The sequence below is a fragment of the Patiria miniata genome, unplaced genomic scaffold (assembly GCF_015706575.1).
Source record: "Patiria miniata isolate m_02_andy unplaced genomic scaffold, ASM1570657v1 HiC_scaffold_7, whole genome shotgun sequence".
In the NCBI taxonomy this organism is placed as follows: Eukaryota; Metazoa; Echinodermata; class Asteroidea; order Valvatida; family Asterinidae; genus Patiria; species Patiria miniata.
In genome coordinates this window covers 9,254,039-9,274,691 of record NW_024037074.1, presented here as the reverse complement: position 1 = coordinate 9,274,691, position 20,653 = coordinate 9,254,039, and the positions used below count along the sequence as shown (strand labels likewise).

Here is a 20,653-nt window from a genome sequence, read left to right as displayed (position 1 = left end):
CTTTATCGTGATCCGTGAACAAAATTATAAACTATGTTTGTGGTTAAAAGTCCATAACTGGAAAAGTACATAACTGTTTTGAATGATTCATTTACTTAAAAAAACACCTTATATTAATCGGGCTTTCATCTCCTAGATCTTGAACGTGCTACATGCAGAACTTCTTTTCAAATATAGGGAGTGTGGTTTCCATTTTTACTCACCATGTATTACCTCGATTGCATAGACCTTACGGTGAATGCCACGTGCCGTAAAAGTAATACTAATACCTTTGCTTATCTTATTGAAAAACGAAAGTATTGTGGGCATTCTCTTTGCTACAAATTATTCGAAGGTGATAGACACCATTTGCAAACGTTTAAAATGAACTCTCTACATTCCAAAGAATGAAAATTCACTCCATTCGAGTGAAGATTCAATCCCACAGCCGGAAAGTAGGAACTAGACGTTTTGGAGTGAAACTTCTTCAATCATAAAAGATCAAGGTTTCACTCGAGCTTTGACTGAAGTGGTTCTTTTTTCAGACTATTTCAATCGAACATGAGAGTGATTTGCACTCTAAAACGTATAGTCCTTAATTTCACTCTTTGGAATTTAGAGAGAAACTGTCAAAATATCATGGAATATCATATTTGATTGTAAGTTAGTAATATGGTCATGCATCTTGTGAAATTATTGCGTCTAGTTTGCTGTCATTTTCAAGTAGAGAGGAAGTACCATAGTTTCCTCGATATGGTTTAGGAGCAGGCCATCGCGCTTTCCATGAAAACGCTTTGTGTCAAGAAAAATTGGAGATGCATTTTCGATTTTCTCAAAAGGTATGAAATCTTATGAGCTGAGATTTCAACAGGTTAGCGTTTTAATTACTCGCTTCTGATTTATTGCATTGTTGTTCTTTGAATCGACCAAGATACGGTGGTGTTTTTGGCGAAAACGCCCCACAGACTTAATTACGAAATCCGACGCAAATGTTCAATTTATAATTTATAAAACAGTGTATGTACACTAATAGCAATTGCGATTTTCTTCATGCTGTCATGAATTATTAAGAATTGTATAGTTATTCTACCATTAGTATAGTGCCGTCGTTACATCATTACGGAGTTCATTCACGACTCAATGACGCATTAGCTAATTGCTTACGGCACGGCGCGATGCTTCTTCGCATGATTTCCTCCATTTTTCATCAAAATTTGATGAGCAATATCTAGTATTGCTTTGTTTGTTGCCCTTTAAACATTTCACCCTGTACAAATTGCTAGTGAGCACTGTGAAATACGACCATAAATTACGTGTTTTCCTCATTACAACAGCTTTTGTCATGTTTTTGCATTTAAAAAATATTTTTAAATCTGACATCGTTTGTGGCTTTTGCTGTTGATAATAATCTTGAAAGACAAAAATGTAACAGTTTGTTTTTCTGTTGTCGCTAATGTCCGCGCCCACAACTGAGCCAACCATACCAACACCGATTGAAATAAATTAAAACAGGGAGATATGGGCTTTCAACTTTCTTGAAATTAACCGGAGAGCGATTACCAAGTTTGATGTTGCAAATGAATACGTTAATTTTCAATTTACTGTAAAGTGATGTCTGCCACAAAATATCCTATAGCTAGAAGAGGACATGTGTCGTTGACTAGATATCACTTTTTAGATGTTTTCTGCAACATTTACAAAAAAAATATTCTCACTATCAATTTTTGAGAATATGCGTGTACAATTGCCTGTTTGGCTATCTTCAAAATATACATACTGGCGCTTGTACTAAACAAATACCAGAGCCATTTATTATTTATTTTTGTATTAACCATCGAAAACTATTTTAATCTTAAATTGAAATATTGGGTGGAACATTAGTGTTTTCACTTAACAACCTTAAAAACAAAGTAATTTGTATCTGTACTTCTTTATATATTAACAAAATTGAGTAGGCAGCTTCATTCCACACCCACTGTCGGCTGGTTTGATACGGTTTAGGTCATACAGTTTAATGGCAACCTAAAATGGTTGTTTTTAGAAGGACTCTATTTACGGCAATGCTCTTGTCGTGCAATTGTACGATATATAAAAGCTAAGCATTCGTGTCGTGTTTGGTAAGTCATAACTTTCTTGGATTTCAGTGCAGCTTTTTGGGTCAGGATTTCAATTAATGATTTACTATTTCCTGTCCGATTATTGCCAATCTGGAATGTTCAGCCAGACGACGTTCATTCAAATCTAAGCACGCACTGATCTGTTGATAAAGAATGCAATTTGAAATTTATCTTTCCAAGCACGACAAAGAAAGGCCCGTTTTTATGTTTATAAACATAGTTGATGGTGGCGGCGTATCCAGGTTTTTTTCCGGGGCCCAAATGAACTTTTCTTGATTGATAGTCTTTTTTTTTTCTTTTTGTTTGCCACAATTTTTTTCTAAGTAGAGAAGGATATGCTTTTACCTGTTTTCATGTTGCGTTTTCACTTGCTTAAGAAAAGAAGTGAAATTTCACTAAGGAGGGAGGACAAGTGCCTTCCCGTCCCCGATGAGAGACAAAAACCTTATTAATCGCAAACCATGCTGTCAGGATTTCAAATGCCGCCTAGGCCCTCGGAATAACCTGCCAAGAAATTGATTGAATTGTGTTGTTTCTAGTATTACTTGTTATCGTTTATCATGTTTTATGGTATAATTTGTGATAACATTAATTTTAGTAAAAGGCTTTAGGCCTATCACTGATACAGTTGTTTACTGTAAAAACTGAAGAAGAAAAAAAAACGCTAGAAAATAAAGGATTTTGTACACAAAACAATTTTTGGATTGCGCTTGTGCCATAACATATCCATTTATTAATACAAGATCACAATTTGTTTTGGCTGTAAATTCTACTGGAACTCGTGTCTTCGTGTGTGTAGTGCCTCTAGAAATGAAATCATGACTTGTATGTGACATTTTGTTGTAAGAGAAAATAAATTATAATTGGTGATAAAATGATTCTGTTAATCGCAGGCGCGGTTCTAGAGCCAATATTGGGGGGGGGGGGGAGGGGCTAGCAAGGTGGATCCAGAATTGATCCAGGAAGTGGCTGCATGCTGTTAATATACATCGGATCCGCACATGTAGACGTATTACCAGCTGGCCATATCCAAGTAATTCGGTCGCAGCCTTAGTACAAGTCCACATGCCCAGTCACGAACGTCACGTGCCTCATTAAAAACATCCTGTTTCTATGGATACCGATCAACACAATGCCAGGAGACTACTGGAGTGTGAGAATAAGTCAAAACTGAGAAAAAAACGATCACCCCTTGTATCGTCCAATCTTTTGTTTTTAGGGATTTTGCCCATAATAATTAATAAATGCCAAATTTCACGTGCATGGATTAATCATGATATTTTTGGTAATCTTATACTAGTCTGAGTACCATCCGGTTTTCAACGGAGCCCTCATCCGTAACTTGTTGCGCAAGGGGATATTCCATAGACTAATATACACATTGGGGAGGGTGCACATTTCTGCCCCCCCCCCCCGGTCAAAAAGAAAAACTTGAACATCCATTCATTACAATCCTGATTGTAATGAATGTGATGTGTTAGGTCTATAGTAGAGACATCCACGTTATCTTTTAAAATCATCTTTTGTACGGAATGTGAATTTTAAACTTTGGTGTGTGAATTTTATGCCTTGTATCATGTCTATTTGTTAGTTGTTCCCTTTTAAATTTAACTGTAACTGTAACTGTATGACCTTTTGAGCTTGTTTGTAAATATTGTACTTTCAGCATGTATGCTGTGTGTGTGCAATATACTTTATTTCTAATAATAAACCAGAATATATAAATACAGGTATAACGCATGCGCAAATTTTGGTTCAATCGGACCGTAGAGGCAAACCACTCTGTACATAATAAAAATCAAAAAGCTACCGCCGCACACGATGAGCGTGTTTTGCTGTCTTTACTGCAATGGGGCGGAGATAAATAACTGCGTCGAAAATGTATAAATTTGCGCGGACACAACGTCCCTTTTCATGATATTTGTGTCAAAACTTTGCCAGACATCAGTCTCAAAAACGCATAAAGGCTGGGCACTAGAAAAAAATAACGTGCGGCGATGATAGAACAACATATACTGGGGGTGTCCATCCCCTTCCTTTCAGGGCCGTAAACAAGTGTTCACGCTTGAATGAGCTTGTTGACAGCAACGATCACTAAAACACGCTGATGAATGCGATATTCTGGTATATGGAACAGTGATCGAACGTGACAAATTTAGTCAGTGGCAGTAAAGGTCATTCTTTTGTGTGTGAATGAAAACGGCCTAATTACGATCCTGTAACTTCCTGCAAGCATTTGGACAGGCTCAGTGATGGCAATGACTCTTTTGTTTGAATTTTTAATTTCACCAAATTTCAAAAACGAAAGCCTTGGCCCGACAGGCGGCCGCTTTCCTGGCTAGGCTGCAAACCGTTATTTCAGTGTTCGTTCCTTGCATAATGCGTGTATTTGTTCTTTCCATCGATAGCGTTTTCTTCCGTCGTCATTTTATTCATTATAAGAACGGATTAGTAATCATTTCATCCTCATCACTCCCCAAACACCGACAAAATGAGCCTCATCCATCTTGTACTGAGATGCACAACTGGCAAGCTTGAGTTAATTATTAACGCTGTGATCCAATAATGAAAATTAATGTCAAACACGTCAATTGATAATTCATTTAAACATGAGAACGTTCGTTCACAATTTTTTACGTCTGAATTTCGGAAACAAGACAAGGCAAGTATAGTACAACTGTAAAGCTGATCACAGAGCGCACGCAATTATTAATCAACTGATAAGAATGGCTGAAATATCGGATTCTGTTATATGACATCCTCCTCCCCCATCCCGAGCCCCGCCCACTTTTCATTGCAATTATACACCCGTACCCTCGATCGAGCACGCACCACGCTTCACTGTTCGCTATAGTTCTCACTGTGTTCATTATCCTTTGCTTCTATGTCAGATAACACTGGATTTTTGCCCTACCTCTCCAAACTCATTTTGATTGAAGATGGAACAGCGATATTGTCGAGACAACAATTCCCCTCCTTGAAAGAGACTTCACTAGTAAGAGGTTTGCACTTTTATCCGCTGGATCGACGTGGACAATGGAAATCACTCTTCAGTAATTAATATAACTTATCTGACATCCTCATCTTCCTCTCTGCATTATACACATCATTAATCTTCAAGTATACAAAACCAAGGGTTGCTGAGGTTAGGAAGGATCAATCAATCTTTCCATTTCAAAATTTGGAAGTATAAAATTAAAATTGATCTTTGAACTTTAAGGAAAGAGTAGGAGACATGTGCCCATTCCTCTTAAAGAGATAGGTTATATAGATCTTAATGAAAATTTTCTTTTTCGGCAATTCATTTACTTCTTGTTTGTCCTCGATAATTAATCACTAAAATTAATTTTAAGAATGGTTAAAAAACTGTCCCTATGAGTATATCATTTAATTTTCATGATGATCCATGATAACATAATAGCATTGACGAACTCGCCAATCCAAGTGGGAACAAAATGCCCCCTCCTGTGGTCAACTACAGGTTTCCTCTTGACTTGTTGTATATCGAGAAAATCTTCCAAACGTGAGTTGAAGACAATTGATTGGGAACTTTACGTCACCCCCCCCGGAAAAAAAATTGTACAATAACTATATATTCTCACGGTTTCTCTTTCATCTCCATCGCTGTTTAATCCGTAATTAATTTTTATATTAGGCCACAAGCTTCTCGACTTTAAGCATGATAAAGCTTTAAAGTGATTGGTTCCCTTGCGAATTAGCTGAAAGGAAACTTTCAGAAGAAAAGGGAAAAATTGAATAATAATATTAATTGTGGGAAATTTATTGCAGCGCCCTCAATTATCGAGCTGTTATTCACGCGTACCCCCCCCCCCCCCCCCTGCAAACAGGACCAGGGCGGGGGGGGGGGGGGGGTACGAGCGAACTGTTATTCTTTCCAATTTGTATAAAGAGCGCCCTCTATATTGGATTTGCGCTCACTCCGCAAAATGGCAGCCTACATGCGAAGACAACTGTCTAAAGAATCGGCACAATTAATTAGGCAATTCCTTCACAAGAATAATGCTTCGTACAAGAAAAAACAATTTGCGTGTTTCTCAAACCTTCATGGATCCAACGAAGGTATTTTTTAATAAAATGAAACTTGTCGTTGCGTAAACTTGACATGTTAGGCTTTACTAGCCCCATAAATGTGGCCTATTTACTGGACTGCCTCCGTAAACATGGTAAACATAGGCCACACATCCACATGTACAAAAACGTGTCGCACTTTGCCAAATTTTGATTTTCACATTTAGGCTTAGTTTGTAGGTTTTTTTTGCTTTAGAAGCATTCTCACCCTCTTTATAGGCGGCACAATTGCAGAATACCCCGCCACTCGATCTATCCACCTCGTAGCCGGCTACGAGGTCACGGTTGATTGACCTCAATAAACATCGTCCAAAAACACGAGGTCATACGTCACAGACTGTTTATGCATTTTCATGAGTTTGCGCGGGCGCGCCTGCATATTGCATACATTACAGCGCGGCCGCCATTTTGAAATCGCATGGGGGATCGCTAGTCCGAAAATTTGGGACTCTCAATACTGTGTATGAGAGTCCCAAAACTTAAGGTATCCATATCGTGCAAAACTTTGTGCTGCATGATAAAACCAGTGTGAATCAAATTTGCAAGCTTCTTACTCACTACAGTTTCTTCAATAATCCCCGAAACTTCTGCCTAGCAAAGTTGCTATTGTGAGCATTGCATCACCAAAAATTCAGCTTTTAATTCTAATTTTGCAGAGAGTTATCGAAATCCATACGTGAGACATCACGTTGATGTGTACTGCAATGCATTGTGCAAAAAGACTCCTTAGCTATAACATTTTCATCGTGTAGATAAAACAGCGCCCTCTTGTTGATCTGAGTGAATGCAAAATTTTTCATTTTTTAGCAGAGGGCGCTATGTTCATTTGGCCATTGATTAAAAAACAAGTAAGCTGCAAGGCTCTTCCTACACCTACCCAGAATACATTGGGAATCACACCATATTTCCAGAGCATGGAGAATGACGTGGGTGGTTTTTGAACTGCCAAAACCTTGCCTTAAAATTGGATTTCAGGTCTCAAATTTTGCAGGTGACATGCTTGCAACTATAGCATTTTGATGTATGTGTTGTGTGGGCATTAATTAGCCAAATGGTGAGTAAAAAAACGTCAGTAGTAATTCTGCACGTTTTTATGCACTCACGGTCCCAGTCTGGGGGATCGCATGGGGGACGATATTTGCGGAATCTGATGACTGAAATTCGTCTTGTGGCCGGATGGATGAAAATTTTGAGACCAAAGAACGTTTTTTTGAAAAGGTATGAGTTGCTCTACGACTACGAACCTTAACTTTGGAAATTTGTGTCCTGGATGAAAAGATAATCGCGATCGAAAGATGTAGCAAAATCGCTACATATATGGAAGCATCGGGCGTCTGGCCGTACTACAGAGCTTGCGATAGTACTGTACGGCCAGACGCAGTCGGGCTAGTATGTACTATGCGTCATGCTCCATTGCACTCCCACTTCGTAACCGCGTAGCCGCCAACAGGGTAGTTGGTTTGGACTTAGAATTTTTGCAGCAACTCCCATTCCTTTTGTGTTGCTTCATTCTCAAGCATATTCAAGTGGACTCCCAGTCCGTAGCCTCGTAGCCGCAAACAGGGTGGTTGGTTTGGACTTAAAATTTTTTCAGCAACTCCCATTCATTTTGTGTTGCTTTGTTCTCAAATAATGGACCCCCACTCAGTATCCGCGTAGCTGGCAATGGACTTGAATTGTTTCTTTTCCAGTGATTCCAACCTCGTAGCCAGTGATTTTAGGGGTGTATTTCCGAGTGGCGGGGTATTCTGCAATTACTCCTTATAGGCTAATCAGAAAGTGCTGCCTTTTTCAGATGTCTAACTTGTGTGAAATTTCATGTTGAAATTTTGATACGCAAACGTCATGAACGTGCACGTGTGCAAATGATTCTGGAAATTTCACTAAAAATAGACATCTAAAAAAGGCAGCACTTTCTGATTAGCCTATAAAGAGGGTGATTATGCTTCTAAAGCAAAAAAAACTACAAACTAAGCCTAAATGTGAAAATCAAAATTTGGCAAAGTGCGACACGTTTTTGTACATGTGGATGTGTGGCCTATGTTTACGGAGGCAGTCCAGTGAATAGGCCACATGGGGCTACCCGATTACTTGGCTACGGCTTATTATTTTACACGCGACTCTTTGTGAAGTGGCTGCAGCCGCTTACTCGTGTGTAATTTCAAGCCGTAGCCAAAAGTTAGAAATAAGGAAAGAATGTTGCAACCTGACGCCTTTTTATATCATCTCAATCTCAGTGAAGGTCAGTCATTGCAAAAATGTTGATAACACATGAATCTGGCAGTGAGAAATATTTCCAGTTTTGTTAGGAAATAGTAAACACCCTAAAAAAATTCTTGACTCTCCATAGACTTTGTACACAATCACAGAAGTGGCGTCAGGTTGCAACATTTTTTCCATAAATAATCAGAATCAAAATATTTTCTGAGAACTAGACTTGCTTCCCTACATGTATAAATACTGCTGTACCATGCTTGCAGCAGTGTACTGTGTAGTGTCGATTTGCATGCTCGTTAATACTGGAACAACCCCGTTCCTATTATAAGGTTATAAAAGACTCACCAAAACAGCTGACTAAATGACACTCAAAAATGACACTCTGATATTTCTTGACACATTTGAACAGTTGGCAATGACTTGAATATCAGCAGGTTTGATTTTGTGGAAAGAGGGCAGGGCTTTGTTTTATGAGGGAAATTAAGGGGTAAAAGACGATGATGACAAACAGAAAATAGACTAAAAAAGCAAGATGGCGAACTGCTGAAAAAGGTAGGAAAGTCACATTTTCTTTGAAAGTGCTTTCAAAATTACAACTGACATGAGGTTATCTGAAGAAAAAAGTGCTTTAGCCTGCAAAAGTCACTTTTTTACTGGACAGTAAAATGATCGACAATGAATTTAGGTTATAGTAAACAAAACTCTGGATACTGTACATTTTACTGCCTGAAAATCGAAAAGCACAGAGAAGGGGCAATAAGCAATGAATTAAGGAAACCTTCAGGATGTGAATGGTTTGTAGCATTGCTAATTATTCAGCTGTTTAATTAATTAATGTATTATCCTCTCATTCATTTTTTTGGGGGGTTATGTTGAAAATGAAACAGGTGTTTCAGATGTCTTCAATACTGATGAAGTCCAAGGTATCTTGACCCGGATCACTGGAATGGATCTACAGAGAGTCTTCCGCCACTCAAAACAGAAGCTAGAACCTCCAACCTACAGGCTCATCAGTGACGATAAGCTGAAACAGGTAACTCCAAAATGGTTGTGAAAATTTGGAATAAGATTGGCATTGACTTTTGACTGATACAAATTTAATCATTGACATTCATTTCATAAATTTGGGGTCCCAAAGTGTGACAAGGTTTGTTTGACATGTACCTTGCGTTCCATAATCACTCTTGGAGATGGAAGGTATTAAAGAAAGTCCTGAATTTACACAATCTTACACACAAAATTGGACCCCAAATTTATGGAATGACCCCTATAGAGGCACCCTCAAAGGAAGACTTGTTGACCAAAAATAAATGTAATCACTTGGTTCAGGTTTTCTGCAGTACTCAGAGGTATAACAAATTGGTTTCAAATATGCTACTAGACCAGTCCACATCGGACAAGTTAAATCACTGTCATTTACATTGTTTTATTTTTTTGTTTTTTTGATGTTACAGCTGGAGGAGGAGGCTAAGCAGGAAGCCAGGAAGCGCCTACAGATGCCGCCGGTCTTAGATGAGAGAGAAGAAATCACTGACGTTCTCTCAGAGAATCCTGAACTTGAAGGTCTTGACTCATCCAAGTTTGTGTTCACAGATATCACGTATGGAATTAAAGACAGGGTGAGCTCAATATATAGTCGGAAATTTAGGATAAAGGAAATGGCATATAACAAGCTGTTGAAGTGTTTTAGTCATTTCATTAAAGTTTTAATAAAAGATTCTAGTACGTAAATTGGCAATGTAAGTTACAATTCTGTGGGCCTCAGAAAAATCTCCATGAATAAATAAACTAATTCTGAAGAAATGTCACTGATAATGAGATGCACTTGAATTTGATTAAATCTTTCGACAATGAATGATACTATTTACAAGTGTGCATATTAATTTTTTTCGTTGTCCCTTTGTAGGAACGGTTCATTGTAGTGCGAGAGCCAAGTGGCACACTACGTAAAGCAACGTGGGAAGAACATGATAGAGTCACCCAGATTTACTTGCCACGACCCTATCGTAGGCTCATTCCACCTCCATTATTTGATGATGAGAATCTATCGGTAAGTATAACAAGTTGGCTTTAAAGGAACCATGAAATGAATATATACTAAAACAAATTTTGTGCAATTTTACATTCTTCTAAAATAATCTGGCCCTTTGGGTCCAACAGGAATACTTGGGTTGCTTTAAATAATAAAAGCGATATATTCTTCAGACTGAAACTGACTTGTTTTGTCTTGATCACCGACCAACCAACACAAAAGCTTATTTTCTGGGGTTTATTTGTTTCCTCCCATTCAGGCTGTCTTTAGTCAAGATGGTCATCTGGATTTGTTAGATGCAGCATGTGTGCAGTTTGAACCAGACGCTGCTGATTTCATCCGGGTAAGATTAGCATCAATTCATTTTGTCTAGTCTACTTAAGTTTTCTGTGATGGCAAAGACGTTTAACAGATTTAATTTGAGTGAAGACTGAAACATTATTTTCGCTGTCAGATTTTGTGATATATGAGGAACAAATCTAGTCTTTCTCTGAATTGAGAATGGTGAGTTTGTTTTCCTTGCACATTTCATTTCTTGTATAGAAAGGTATTCATCAGTGCATATCTGTGAATGATCAGTGGTGGACACTGAGGCGTATCCAGAGGGCCCCCCCCCCCCCCCCGGCAGACTTTTTGGTCAGTTGGATGTGCAGTTGCCTCCCCCCCCCCACCTCCCCCCGACATCCAAAGCTGGATAGCTACTGGGTGGACAGCTAAATGCTGTGGTATTTCAATTCAGGCGATTCACAATTCAGTGCGCCACCAAGAGTTTGCCACAGAGATTTCATTTTTCCAAGTGCATTGTGGGAGATAGTCGACAAATTCGCAGGGCGGGACATTTGAAATTGTTGGTTTTTCCGGTAAGTAGTTTCGTAAGCGTCTGATTCGAGTATATGTTTGCCCTTTGCCTTTCTTTTTATCAATATGGTGTTTTTTATGAGGTGGCAGAACGCTATGCCCCAATCTATAACAAATTAGCTCAAGGGCAATTCCACTGTAACGGAAGGACGTTTTCACTCATTAAACAAAATTTCAAATGTGTGTATCACAGACACTGTTCATAGTTACAGCAAACAAATGTCACAACTGTATTGCTATAATGCTACTTTCATTTTCCACACTTTTGGGGGGCATGAATGCCTCCCGTTTTTGAATTATGAATATTAATGAGGTCGGTAACGGAAGGACAGTAAAACGGACAAGGGTTTTCCAACTTACTCGCATTTTGCGTAAACTCTGTGAATTTTATGGGGCAATTATATTTTAAAGGTAAGAAATGGAATCCCTGAAGCTTTATCTATACTATACCGCCTTTCATTTGACTTTAAGTGTTTCGGTAATATAATTACAACGTTTTAAGCAGATTATGATTTGGTAACGGAAGGACGGTAACGGAAGGACAAAAGGTTTACTCAATTATAGCATGAACAAAATGTGAATTTACACTAATTATACAAGTGAAACAAATTGCTGAAATGTGTAACTGAATGAGAAATCAACAATATGCAGACCTGGCATAAATAATTATACCCAAGAAACTATTGAGATAAAGATAGAAGCCTGCTAATTAATGATAACAAAAGAAAAACGAAAACTGAGATTCGCGTTTGTTGTTACAAACGCAGAGTGGTTGGGTAGACAACTATTTTATGAAACACTGTCCAGTTAAGTTATGAATATTTTTATGTAAGAAGAAAGTATCAGGAAATTAAATCCTTTCCAGGACAATCAATTTAATTTCAGTAAACAGTACACATACAAGTTATTTCTGGCTTGATAACGTCATCAGTCAAAAACGGGAAGTGATTACTGATTTAGTTCGGAGTGGATGTTCATTGTGAAGTTAAATAACTATGAAAATTTGGAAACTATAAGTGTATGTATTCATAACACCGAACTTCCGGTTTGATGACGTTACAGTGTTTGGAAGCAAAAGGTGAACATTGTAATGGTATTGTTATCTGGGCTAAGATATACGACATGGATCAAATGATAGAATTAAATTTAAAATATGATCGTTGGCAAATTGTCATAAAAGTAACTTCCAGTCTGATGACGTCATGAGTTTGAAACCTTGCCAAGTTATCTGTGGTTAATCAAAGAATATCAAGGGTCGATTTGGTAAAATTTGAACCCATGGTTTTAAAAGTAAAGAAAAGAAACAATATTTTATGTGCCGCTAGGGGCGCCCTTTCGGATGATGACGTCATCACACTGTTTTTTTGTGTCTGGCATTCCTCACTTAACACTTTCATAATATATGAGTCTGTAATAAAATGCTTCCGCTTTTGAGTTATATTCAGTTTTTATTGCACTTTCGGTAACACGGGAAGTAAAGGTCAAGCGGTTTTGTGTCTGGGAACACAAAATGTTTCTCACGGCATAGTCTACAACCTCATGAAAAAAACGAACACGATACTCTATTTAGTTCAAAAGATATAACGCAAACTATTTTGTCAAAATTTGCCCTTAAATCGCTTGTAATTTGATACCTGATGACGTCATGATGACGTAACAAAATTTATAACATCTTCGTAACATGGTAATGTCAAGAAATCTCTCCAGGCAGCCATTTACTCTGCCGTCAGTACCGCCTGACCAAATTGGCAAACTGTTCGGTGCCGACACAGAGTAATCGAGGATGCTTTTTGAAGGGAAAAATCAGTCCGGTAGTTTGTCAAATCCTGCTGACACACAGAAGGAAGCTAATCTTCCCCGCTGATCCCCTGTGGAAGATTTTTGGTCAGAAACTGAAGCGCTTGTTTTTTTTTTCTTTGAAGTTTGTTGGTTCTTATCTAAGTTGGCATTGCACCTACATTCACCTCCTCAGATTAATTCAGTGAACCTGGTTTTAAAAATTGGGTCAAACTGCAAATAGCCACGGCTATGTCCCATACCGACCATTATTTCTTCAGTACCTATTTTAAGTAATTTCACGTGCAGTGCCTTTGATGTCTTGGGTCCAATCTGGACAAAATCTATATCATGAGAAACTGCCATTTTTTTTTTCAAGAAAGATCTGGATTTGCGGAAAGTTTTGCTTAAGTGTTGGGAGGAACTTGTTTCAGAAGTTATGCTATAAAACTCTTGTGACACTAGGGTTGATTGCAAGGAATATTTTTAAATAGGCCTAGGTCACTCTCTGAAATTGAACTTCTGGCCCCATGTTCCAGCGTTTTATGGAATTCCTCATAATAGCTTCTATTATCAGGGGCCTCTGGACACCATTAAAACAATTTCAGTACTGATCCCTAGATTTTGCAACATGATGTACAAGTTCAATATAAGGCAATTATTATTCATTGCCGCTATAAAAGTGCAGCACCAGCCCAGGAATGAGGCGATCGGGGGGCTAAATTTGCAAAAACAATCATGAATGGGTATACTGCAGTAATTTGGAGATTTGTTGTGTTCTTTGAGAGACCGGAATTTAATGTTCCAGGCTAATTTGTGCGGGGGTCGGTTATTGCTCCAAGTTAATTGAAATGTACCGGTGGCATCATTTGGCATTGTCACGCATGTGGTAATGGGGCGTCATACATGTAGTGGTGACAATGTCCAATTACATGTATTACTTTTATGTGACATCTGTGAAGGCTCTCAGGCATGACTTCACGCTGTTGTGTGCCTTTACTTTGTAGAGAGCATTGTGATAACTTAATTGGCTGGCAGTGGGCAGTGAAATGTTTTAAACAAAGACGAAGGTGCTTCCTTAATTTTCAGGTTTTTTCTCCAATATAATAGTTCATGTTAAGAGACATAAATTCTGTTTTGAGATCATGACGACTCCAAAGGAAAAAAAGAAAGAATTCTGGTCACGAGCATCCCTAGAGGGGGGGGGGGGGGGGAATGGAGGATATGACCCCCCCCCCTCCCCCCCCCCCTTAATCGTTTTTGTCGGCAAAATCGTTGTCTTGTCGGCAACATCAGCCCCGTCGGCAAATTTGCCAGATTGAAGAGCACCACATTTTGTCCGATACGGTTCATGATAGTCCGATTTGAACGGCAGCCCCATAGGAAGACTGAAAACCCAATCCACATGTGGACCTGGCCAGGAATTGAACTCGGGCCATGGAGGTGAAAGGCCAGGAAGAACTTCTGCGCCAACCCGATTAAAACAGACAAATTGTGATCTGCAGTCTGCTAGGGAATAAAATTAGTCAGGCTGCGACTGACATCTGCACTTTTCCCGTCAATTTATGTATCTGATCTTACAATCTCCAAGGAGATGGCACCATAACAGAAGAAAACGGGGATAAGTTACACGAACTTGCACGGCCTGAACGGCTAGCAACAGACACGCGTCGCAAGGGTGCCGCTTTTAATAATAAAAAGTTCACACCAGGTTTTGTGATCAAACCGTGAACCGTTTGGAAGAAATTTTGCTTTGTTTTGATGTCAGGCTAACGTCTTCATTTTGAATTCACCTAACTTTGACCTTCCGGTAGACCCGGAAGTAAAGGTCAAGCGAGTTTACGTACAAGACACAAAATTTTAAGCAATTAATGGCCTATCTCAATGCACAATACAAATATCATTGATTATTTAGTTCAAGAGTTATAGGTGAAAGTAATTGGTCACTTTTCCACGTAAAATCGCTTGTAATTTGACACCCGATGACGTAATCATGACGTCAGAGTAATATGCACCGCTAAGGATGAGGGTCGATATATATTGAAAGTTACAAGTTCCTATCAGAAACCGTTCAGGAGAAAACCCGCGGAAACGTGCTGTACGGGGAAAAAAAGAAGGAAAGAAAGAAAGAAAGATTAATCGTAACAGATCCAAAGAGTGGTCGGGTTGTGCCCGACCACTCAACTACCCAAAACACATAATTCACGAACACAAGACAACTACAGAAATGGACTTCAAACCCATCACCTCAATCCTTAAAAGTTTAAATACACAGTTTTTGAGCACTTGAGTATATTGGTGACATGTTCACCAACAACTTTTAATAATAATACCGGTACATGTAGGTTCAGTGGTTTACCTAAAGGGTTGGGGGGGGGCAACCAGCCTACATGTACATTTAAGGTAAAAACATCTACCGGTAGAACCGATTGCTTCAGTTAGGTGTTGCTTTGGTCACTTTGTTTTGACTCGCACTGTAGACTAATACCTGCTGAATGTTCTTTCATATCACAGGTCCATCAGCGAGTGTATGAGGACATACTGTAGACTGTAGACTAATACCTGCTGAATGTTCTTCCATATCACAGGTCCATCAGAGAGTGTGTGAGGACACACTGTAGACTAATACCTGCTGAATGTTCTTTCATATCACAGGTCCACCAGCGAGTGTATGAGGACACACTGTAGACTGTAGACTAATACCTGCTGAATGTTCTTCCATATCACAGGTCCACCAGCGAGTGTATGAGGACACACTGTAGACTGTAGACTAATACCTGCTGAATGTTCTTCCATATCACAGGTCCATCAGCGAGTGTACGAGGACACACTGTAGACTGTAGACTAATACCTGCTGAATGTTCTTTCATATCACAGGTCCATCAGCGAGTGTATGAGGACACACTGTAGACTGTAGACTAATACCTGCTGAATGTTCTTCCATATCACAGGTCCATCAGCGAGTGTATGAGGACACACTGTAGACTGTAGACTAATACCTGCTGAATGTTCTTTCATATCACAGGTCCATCAGCGAGTGTATGAGGACACACTGTAGACTGTAGACTAATACCTGCTGAATGTTCTTCCATATCACAGGTCCATCAGCGAGTGTATGAGGACATACTGTAGACTGTAGACTAATACCTGCTAAATGTTCTTTCATATCACAGGTCCATCAGCGAGTGTATGAGGACATACTGTAGACTGTAGACTAATACCTGCTGAATGTTCTTTCATATCACAGGTCCATCAGCGAGTGTATGAGGACATACTGTAGACTGTAGACTAATACCTGCTGAATGTTCTTTCATATCACAGGTCCATCGGGGAGTGTATGAGGACACACTGTAGACTGTAGACTAATACCTGCTGAATGTTCTTCCATATCACAGGTCCACCAGCGAGTGTATGAGGACATACTGTAGACTGTAGACTAATACCTGCTGAATGTTCTTTCCTATCACAGGTCCACCAGCGAGTGTATGAGGACATACTGTAGACTGTAGACTAATACCTGCTGAATGTTCTTCCATATCACAGGTCCATCAGCGAGTGTATGAGGACATACTGTAGACTGTAGACTAATACCTGCTGAATGTTCTTCCATATCACAGGTCCATCAGCGAGTGTATGAGGACATACTGTAGACTGTAGACTAATACCTGCTGAATGTTCTTCCATATCACAGGTCCATCAGCGAGTGTATGAGGACATACTGTAGACTGTAGACTAATACCTGCTGAATGTTCTTCCACATCACAGGTCCATCAGCGAGTGTATGAGGACATACTGTAGACTGTAGACTAATACCTGCTGAATGTTCTTCCATATCACAGGTCCATCAGCGAGTGTATGAGGACATACTGTAGACTGTAGACTAATACCTGCTGAATGTTCTTTCATATCACAGGTCCATCAGCGAGTGTATGAGGACATACTGTAGACTGTAGACTAATACCTGCTGAATGTTCTTCCATATCACAGGTCCATCAGCGAGTGTATGAGGACATACTGTAGACTGTAGACTAATACCTGCTGAATGTTCTTCCATATCACAGGTCCATCAGCGAGTGTATGAGGACATAGAATCCAAAGAGAAGTATGATATTCTACGATCAACAAGACATTTTGGTGGTCTGGCCTTTTACCTGACGAGAACCCAGCGAATCGATGGCATGCTGACCGACATGATCCAGAGAGACCTGTGAGTATCAGGCACCTGGTAAAAATAGTCGAGTTTATCATTTCAGCAACATTTACTCTACACATAATGTTATATATTCCTATTCTTTTTAGATTCCTAAATTTTGTTGGTTGCTTGCCAGTTGAAATTCAGTTTTTGTTTTACATCTATATATGTACATTCTCAAAAAATCCTGTAAATTTCGCTGATTGTTTCAACCTTACATGTATTTGAATACATTTGATGGTGAGTTAGTGCTGTATATGTTTTCTTGAAGTGGAAAATGCAAGTTTTCTTGTTTTTATAGTATGTATATAGAAACCCAATGTCTTAATTGTATGATATTATTTCAGGATTTCTGACAGTGTTGACTTGATTCGACTGTATCATGTCCTTCATCCTGAGTGCCAGTCAGCAGCTGATGTACACACCAAGAAACTTGAAGGCGTGGATGTCATTAAGGTGAGAGAGAGGGAAACTAGGGGAGGGGCTAAGAGTGATAAAAGGGGCGTGAATTCCCTCGATGAGGTGACGCATGTACCATAGAGAAACTCTTGAAAACACCCACGAGATCTGATCAATAAACCTGCTTATCGCATTTTGTTGACTATAGTTTTGACCGTTCAGGGAGAGTGTTATGATTTATTCCTCCATGGTTTCACAAAGAACCTTTACTATCTTTTTGTAAAGAAATCTCGTTTTTATCGAAATGGTCAGTTTTGCTAAGTCCGAATTTATACATCATCTAGAAGGGCAAAGTATGGCATAAAGAAAGCGTAGGAAAACATAGGTTATATAATCCATATAGACCTTTCTTTGCCAACCAGTGGTTGGCACTTAAAACTTCATAAAAGTTGCCACCTTCTTACATGAAGTTGTCAATACACATTTTTTGGCAAGTCTGTTGCCAGCCAACCAGGGCTTAATCCCCTTGAGACAGCCCATAGACAATGGTGTTCAATGTTTACAAACATCAGGTCTATTTTCATGTTTACAGCACCCTCATGAGGTTAAAAATGTGACCGCTGCACATATTTCTTTCCAATTCAAAGATTTCATGAGTTTAAATTCAGACTGTGGCTTGTCCATTCTTACAACAGGTATTCATTGAGACTGATGCCAAGCGTAAGGGCAGATTGGAACTCGTACTACAGGTGTATGAGAATGAACGAGCCAATCAGAATGCAGCAACAGATAACCAAGAAATCATTGAGTCACAAAGATGAGGACCAATGACCATCTTTACAGGCAAATCGTGGGGCACATATTTGTATTTCCTTTTGATCCACAGTTGAATAAAAAATTCCCCTTTGACAAAACAGTTTGTCCTGACAACAGAATAAATTTGCTCTGGGAATTAGAAAATCAGAAATATTTGGGAATCTTGTTTGCAAAATTTTCTGTTTCAGTTCTTTATGTATCAAATTTCTTTTAAAATATTTAACGGGGTACTATAACATTATAAACATTTTGATATGTAACCTGATTGATCTTGAATGTGTTCAGTTTCATTATTAAAATGATGTACTTCATCAGGGGATTTGAATGCAAATTACTTTAAAATATGTGTATAAGAATAATAATGATATTCTTTTGTTTGTATCTAAAATAGTAACATTACAGTGCCCCTGTTCGTGAAAAAATATGGTTGATTTAAAAACTTTTGGTGTCTAAGAGCTTCAAGCTCCTACACACCTCCCTGCCCCCCCCCCCCAAAAAAAACTACTTATTTTGTTGTTTCCTATTAAGAACAATAAAATTTTATGATAATATTCTGGCTGGACATAAAATGTGTACCTGTCATTTGCTGTAACGCAGTACCTTTTTTAAAGTGTGTAAATACAATTTGCCATATTCAGTTTTTTTAAAGCATTAATTGAAACTTCCCGTTCTCTAGAATTTCCAAGGGGTACCCCTTGCAATCTAAAAATCTGACTTCGGCTGAAACAAACTCCCCCAGGTCCAAATTGCATGTTTTAATAACTAAAACTGTGTATTTAAAGGCTAGATTGTCACCCAAGAAAAAATGAACTATCTACCCCCTAACCATCTAAATATTGATATTTACATGGTTAGGGGTAGATAATCAAGTGAGTATTCAAAGATTTGGGCAAATATAAAGGATTTATAGGGGAAAAGTACCCCTATTTCATTCAATTTTGTGGCGCCATATTTCTTTTCAATGGCACATCGCGCAAGGGAGCGTTTCTGAATGTGTTTTAAGGGCCCTCATCAGACTCTTTCTGGCACTTCTCAAGCAATTTCATTTTTGGGCCAAAATTTAAAAAAATTGCAAGGGGTTAGCCTTGTTTTTTTATCAAAATTTGGTCAAAAATTTACTTTTCTGGAAACAACTCAGAAACCCTTTAGGAGGCATAATAAACATATTTTAATACCCTTAAGTGATAATTTCAGAGATTTTGGGCAAATATAAAGAATTTATGGGGGGAAAGTACCTTGTTTTCTTTTCAATTTTATCATTTTGTGGGCGCCATATTTCTTTTGAATGACACATCTGGCAAGGGAACATTTTGAAATGTGTTTTAAGGGCCGTTGGGCATCTTCCTGGCACTTTCCAAACAATTTCATTTTTTGGCCAAAATTGAAAAAAATTGCAAGGGGTAAGCCTTGTATTGTTATCAAAATTTGGTCAAAAATTTACTTTTCTCGAAATAACTCCGAAACTCTTTAGGAGGCATGATAAACACATTTTAATACTCCTTAAGTGATTATTTCAGAGATTTGGGCAAACAAAGATTTTATGATTTTTTTTTTAAATTATAAACTGTCAATTTGTGGACGCCATATGTCTTTTCAATGGCACATCTGGCAAGAAACCGTTTCGGAATGAGTTCTTAAGGCCCTCAGGCATCCTTCTAGCACTTTTGAGGCAATTTCATTTTTTTGCCAAAATTGAAAAAATTGTAAGGGGTTAGCCTTGTATTTTTATCAAAATTTGGTCAAAAATTGACTTTTCTGGAAACAACTCCGAAACTCTTTAGGAGGCATGATAAACATATTTTAATATTCCTTAAGTTATAATTTCAGAGATTTGGCCAAATATAAAGGATTTATGGGGAAAAGTACCTTGTTTTCTTTTCAATTTTATCATTTTGTTGGCGCCATATTTATTTTGAATGACACATCTGGCAAGGGAACGTTTTGAAATGTGTTTTAAGGGCCGTCAGGCATCTTCCTGGCACTTTCCAAACAATTTCATTTTTTGGCCAAAATTGAAAAAAAATTGCAAGGGGTAGTAAGCCTTGTATTTTTATCAATTTTTGGTCAAAAATTGACTTTTCTGGAAACAACTCCGAAACTCTTTAGGAGGCATGATAAACATATTTTAATACTCCTTAAGTGATAATTTCAGAGATTTGGGGCAAATATAAAGGATTT

The 20,653-nt window shown here is 38.5% G+C and overlaps 1 protein-coding gene across 1 annotated transcript; it reads left to right on the top strand.

The window, feature by feature from the left end:
• Positions 1–6,010: 6,010 nt before the first annotated feature.
• LOC119745755 (28S ribosomal protein S22, mitochondrial-like) lies at positions 6,011–20,340 on the top strand. Its single transcript, XM_038222340.1, has 8 exons — positions 6,011–6,176; positions 9,290–9,435; positions 9,857–10,021; positions 10,309–10,452; positions 10,694–10,777; positions 17,130–17,275; positions 17,608–17,716; positions 18,355–20,340. The coding sequence occupies exons 1-8, from the start codon at positions 6,044–6,046 to the stop codon at positions 18,478–18,480; spliced, it is 1,053 nt and encodes a 350-aa protein (XP_038078268.1). The 5' UTR covers positions 6,011–6,043; the 3' UTR covers positions 18,481–20,340.
• Positions 20,341–20,653: the final 313 nt, after the last annotated feature.

Bases quoted from the DNA above. Each gene is read 5' to 3' on its own strand.
- LOC119745755 (XM_038222340.1), top strand. From the start codon at position 6,044: ATGGCAGCCTACATGCGAAGACAACTGTCTAAAGAATCGGCACAATTA. The intron at 10,022-10,308 runs GTGAGCTCAATA...GTCCCTTTGTAG, and splicing joins CGTATGGAATTAAAGACAGG to GAACGGTTCATTGTAGTGCG. The intron at 17,717-18,354 runs GTGAGAGAGAGG...TTCTTACAACAG, and splicing joins AAGGCGTGGATGTCATTAAG to GTATTCATTGAGACTGATGC.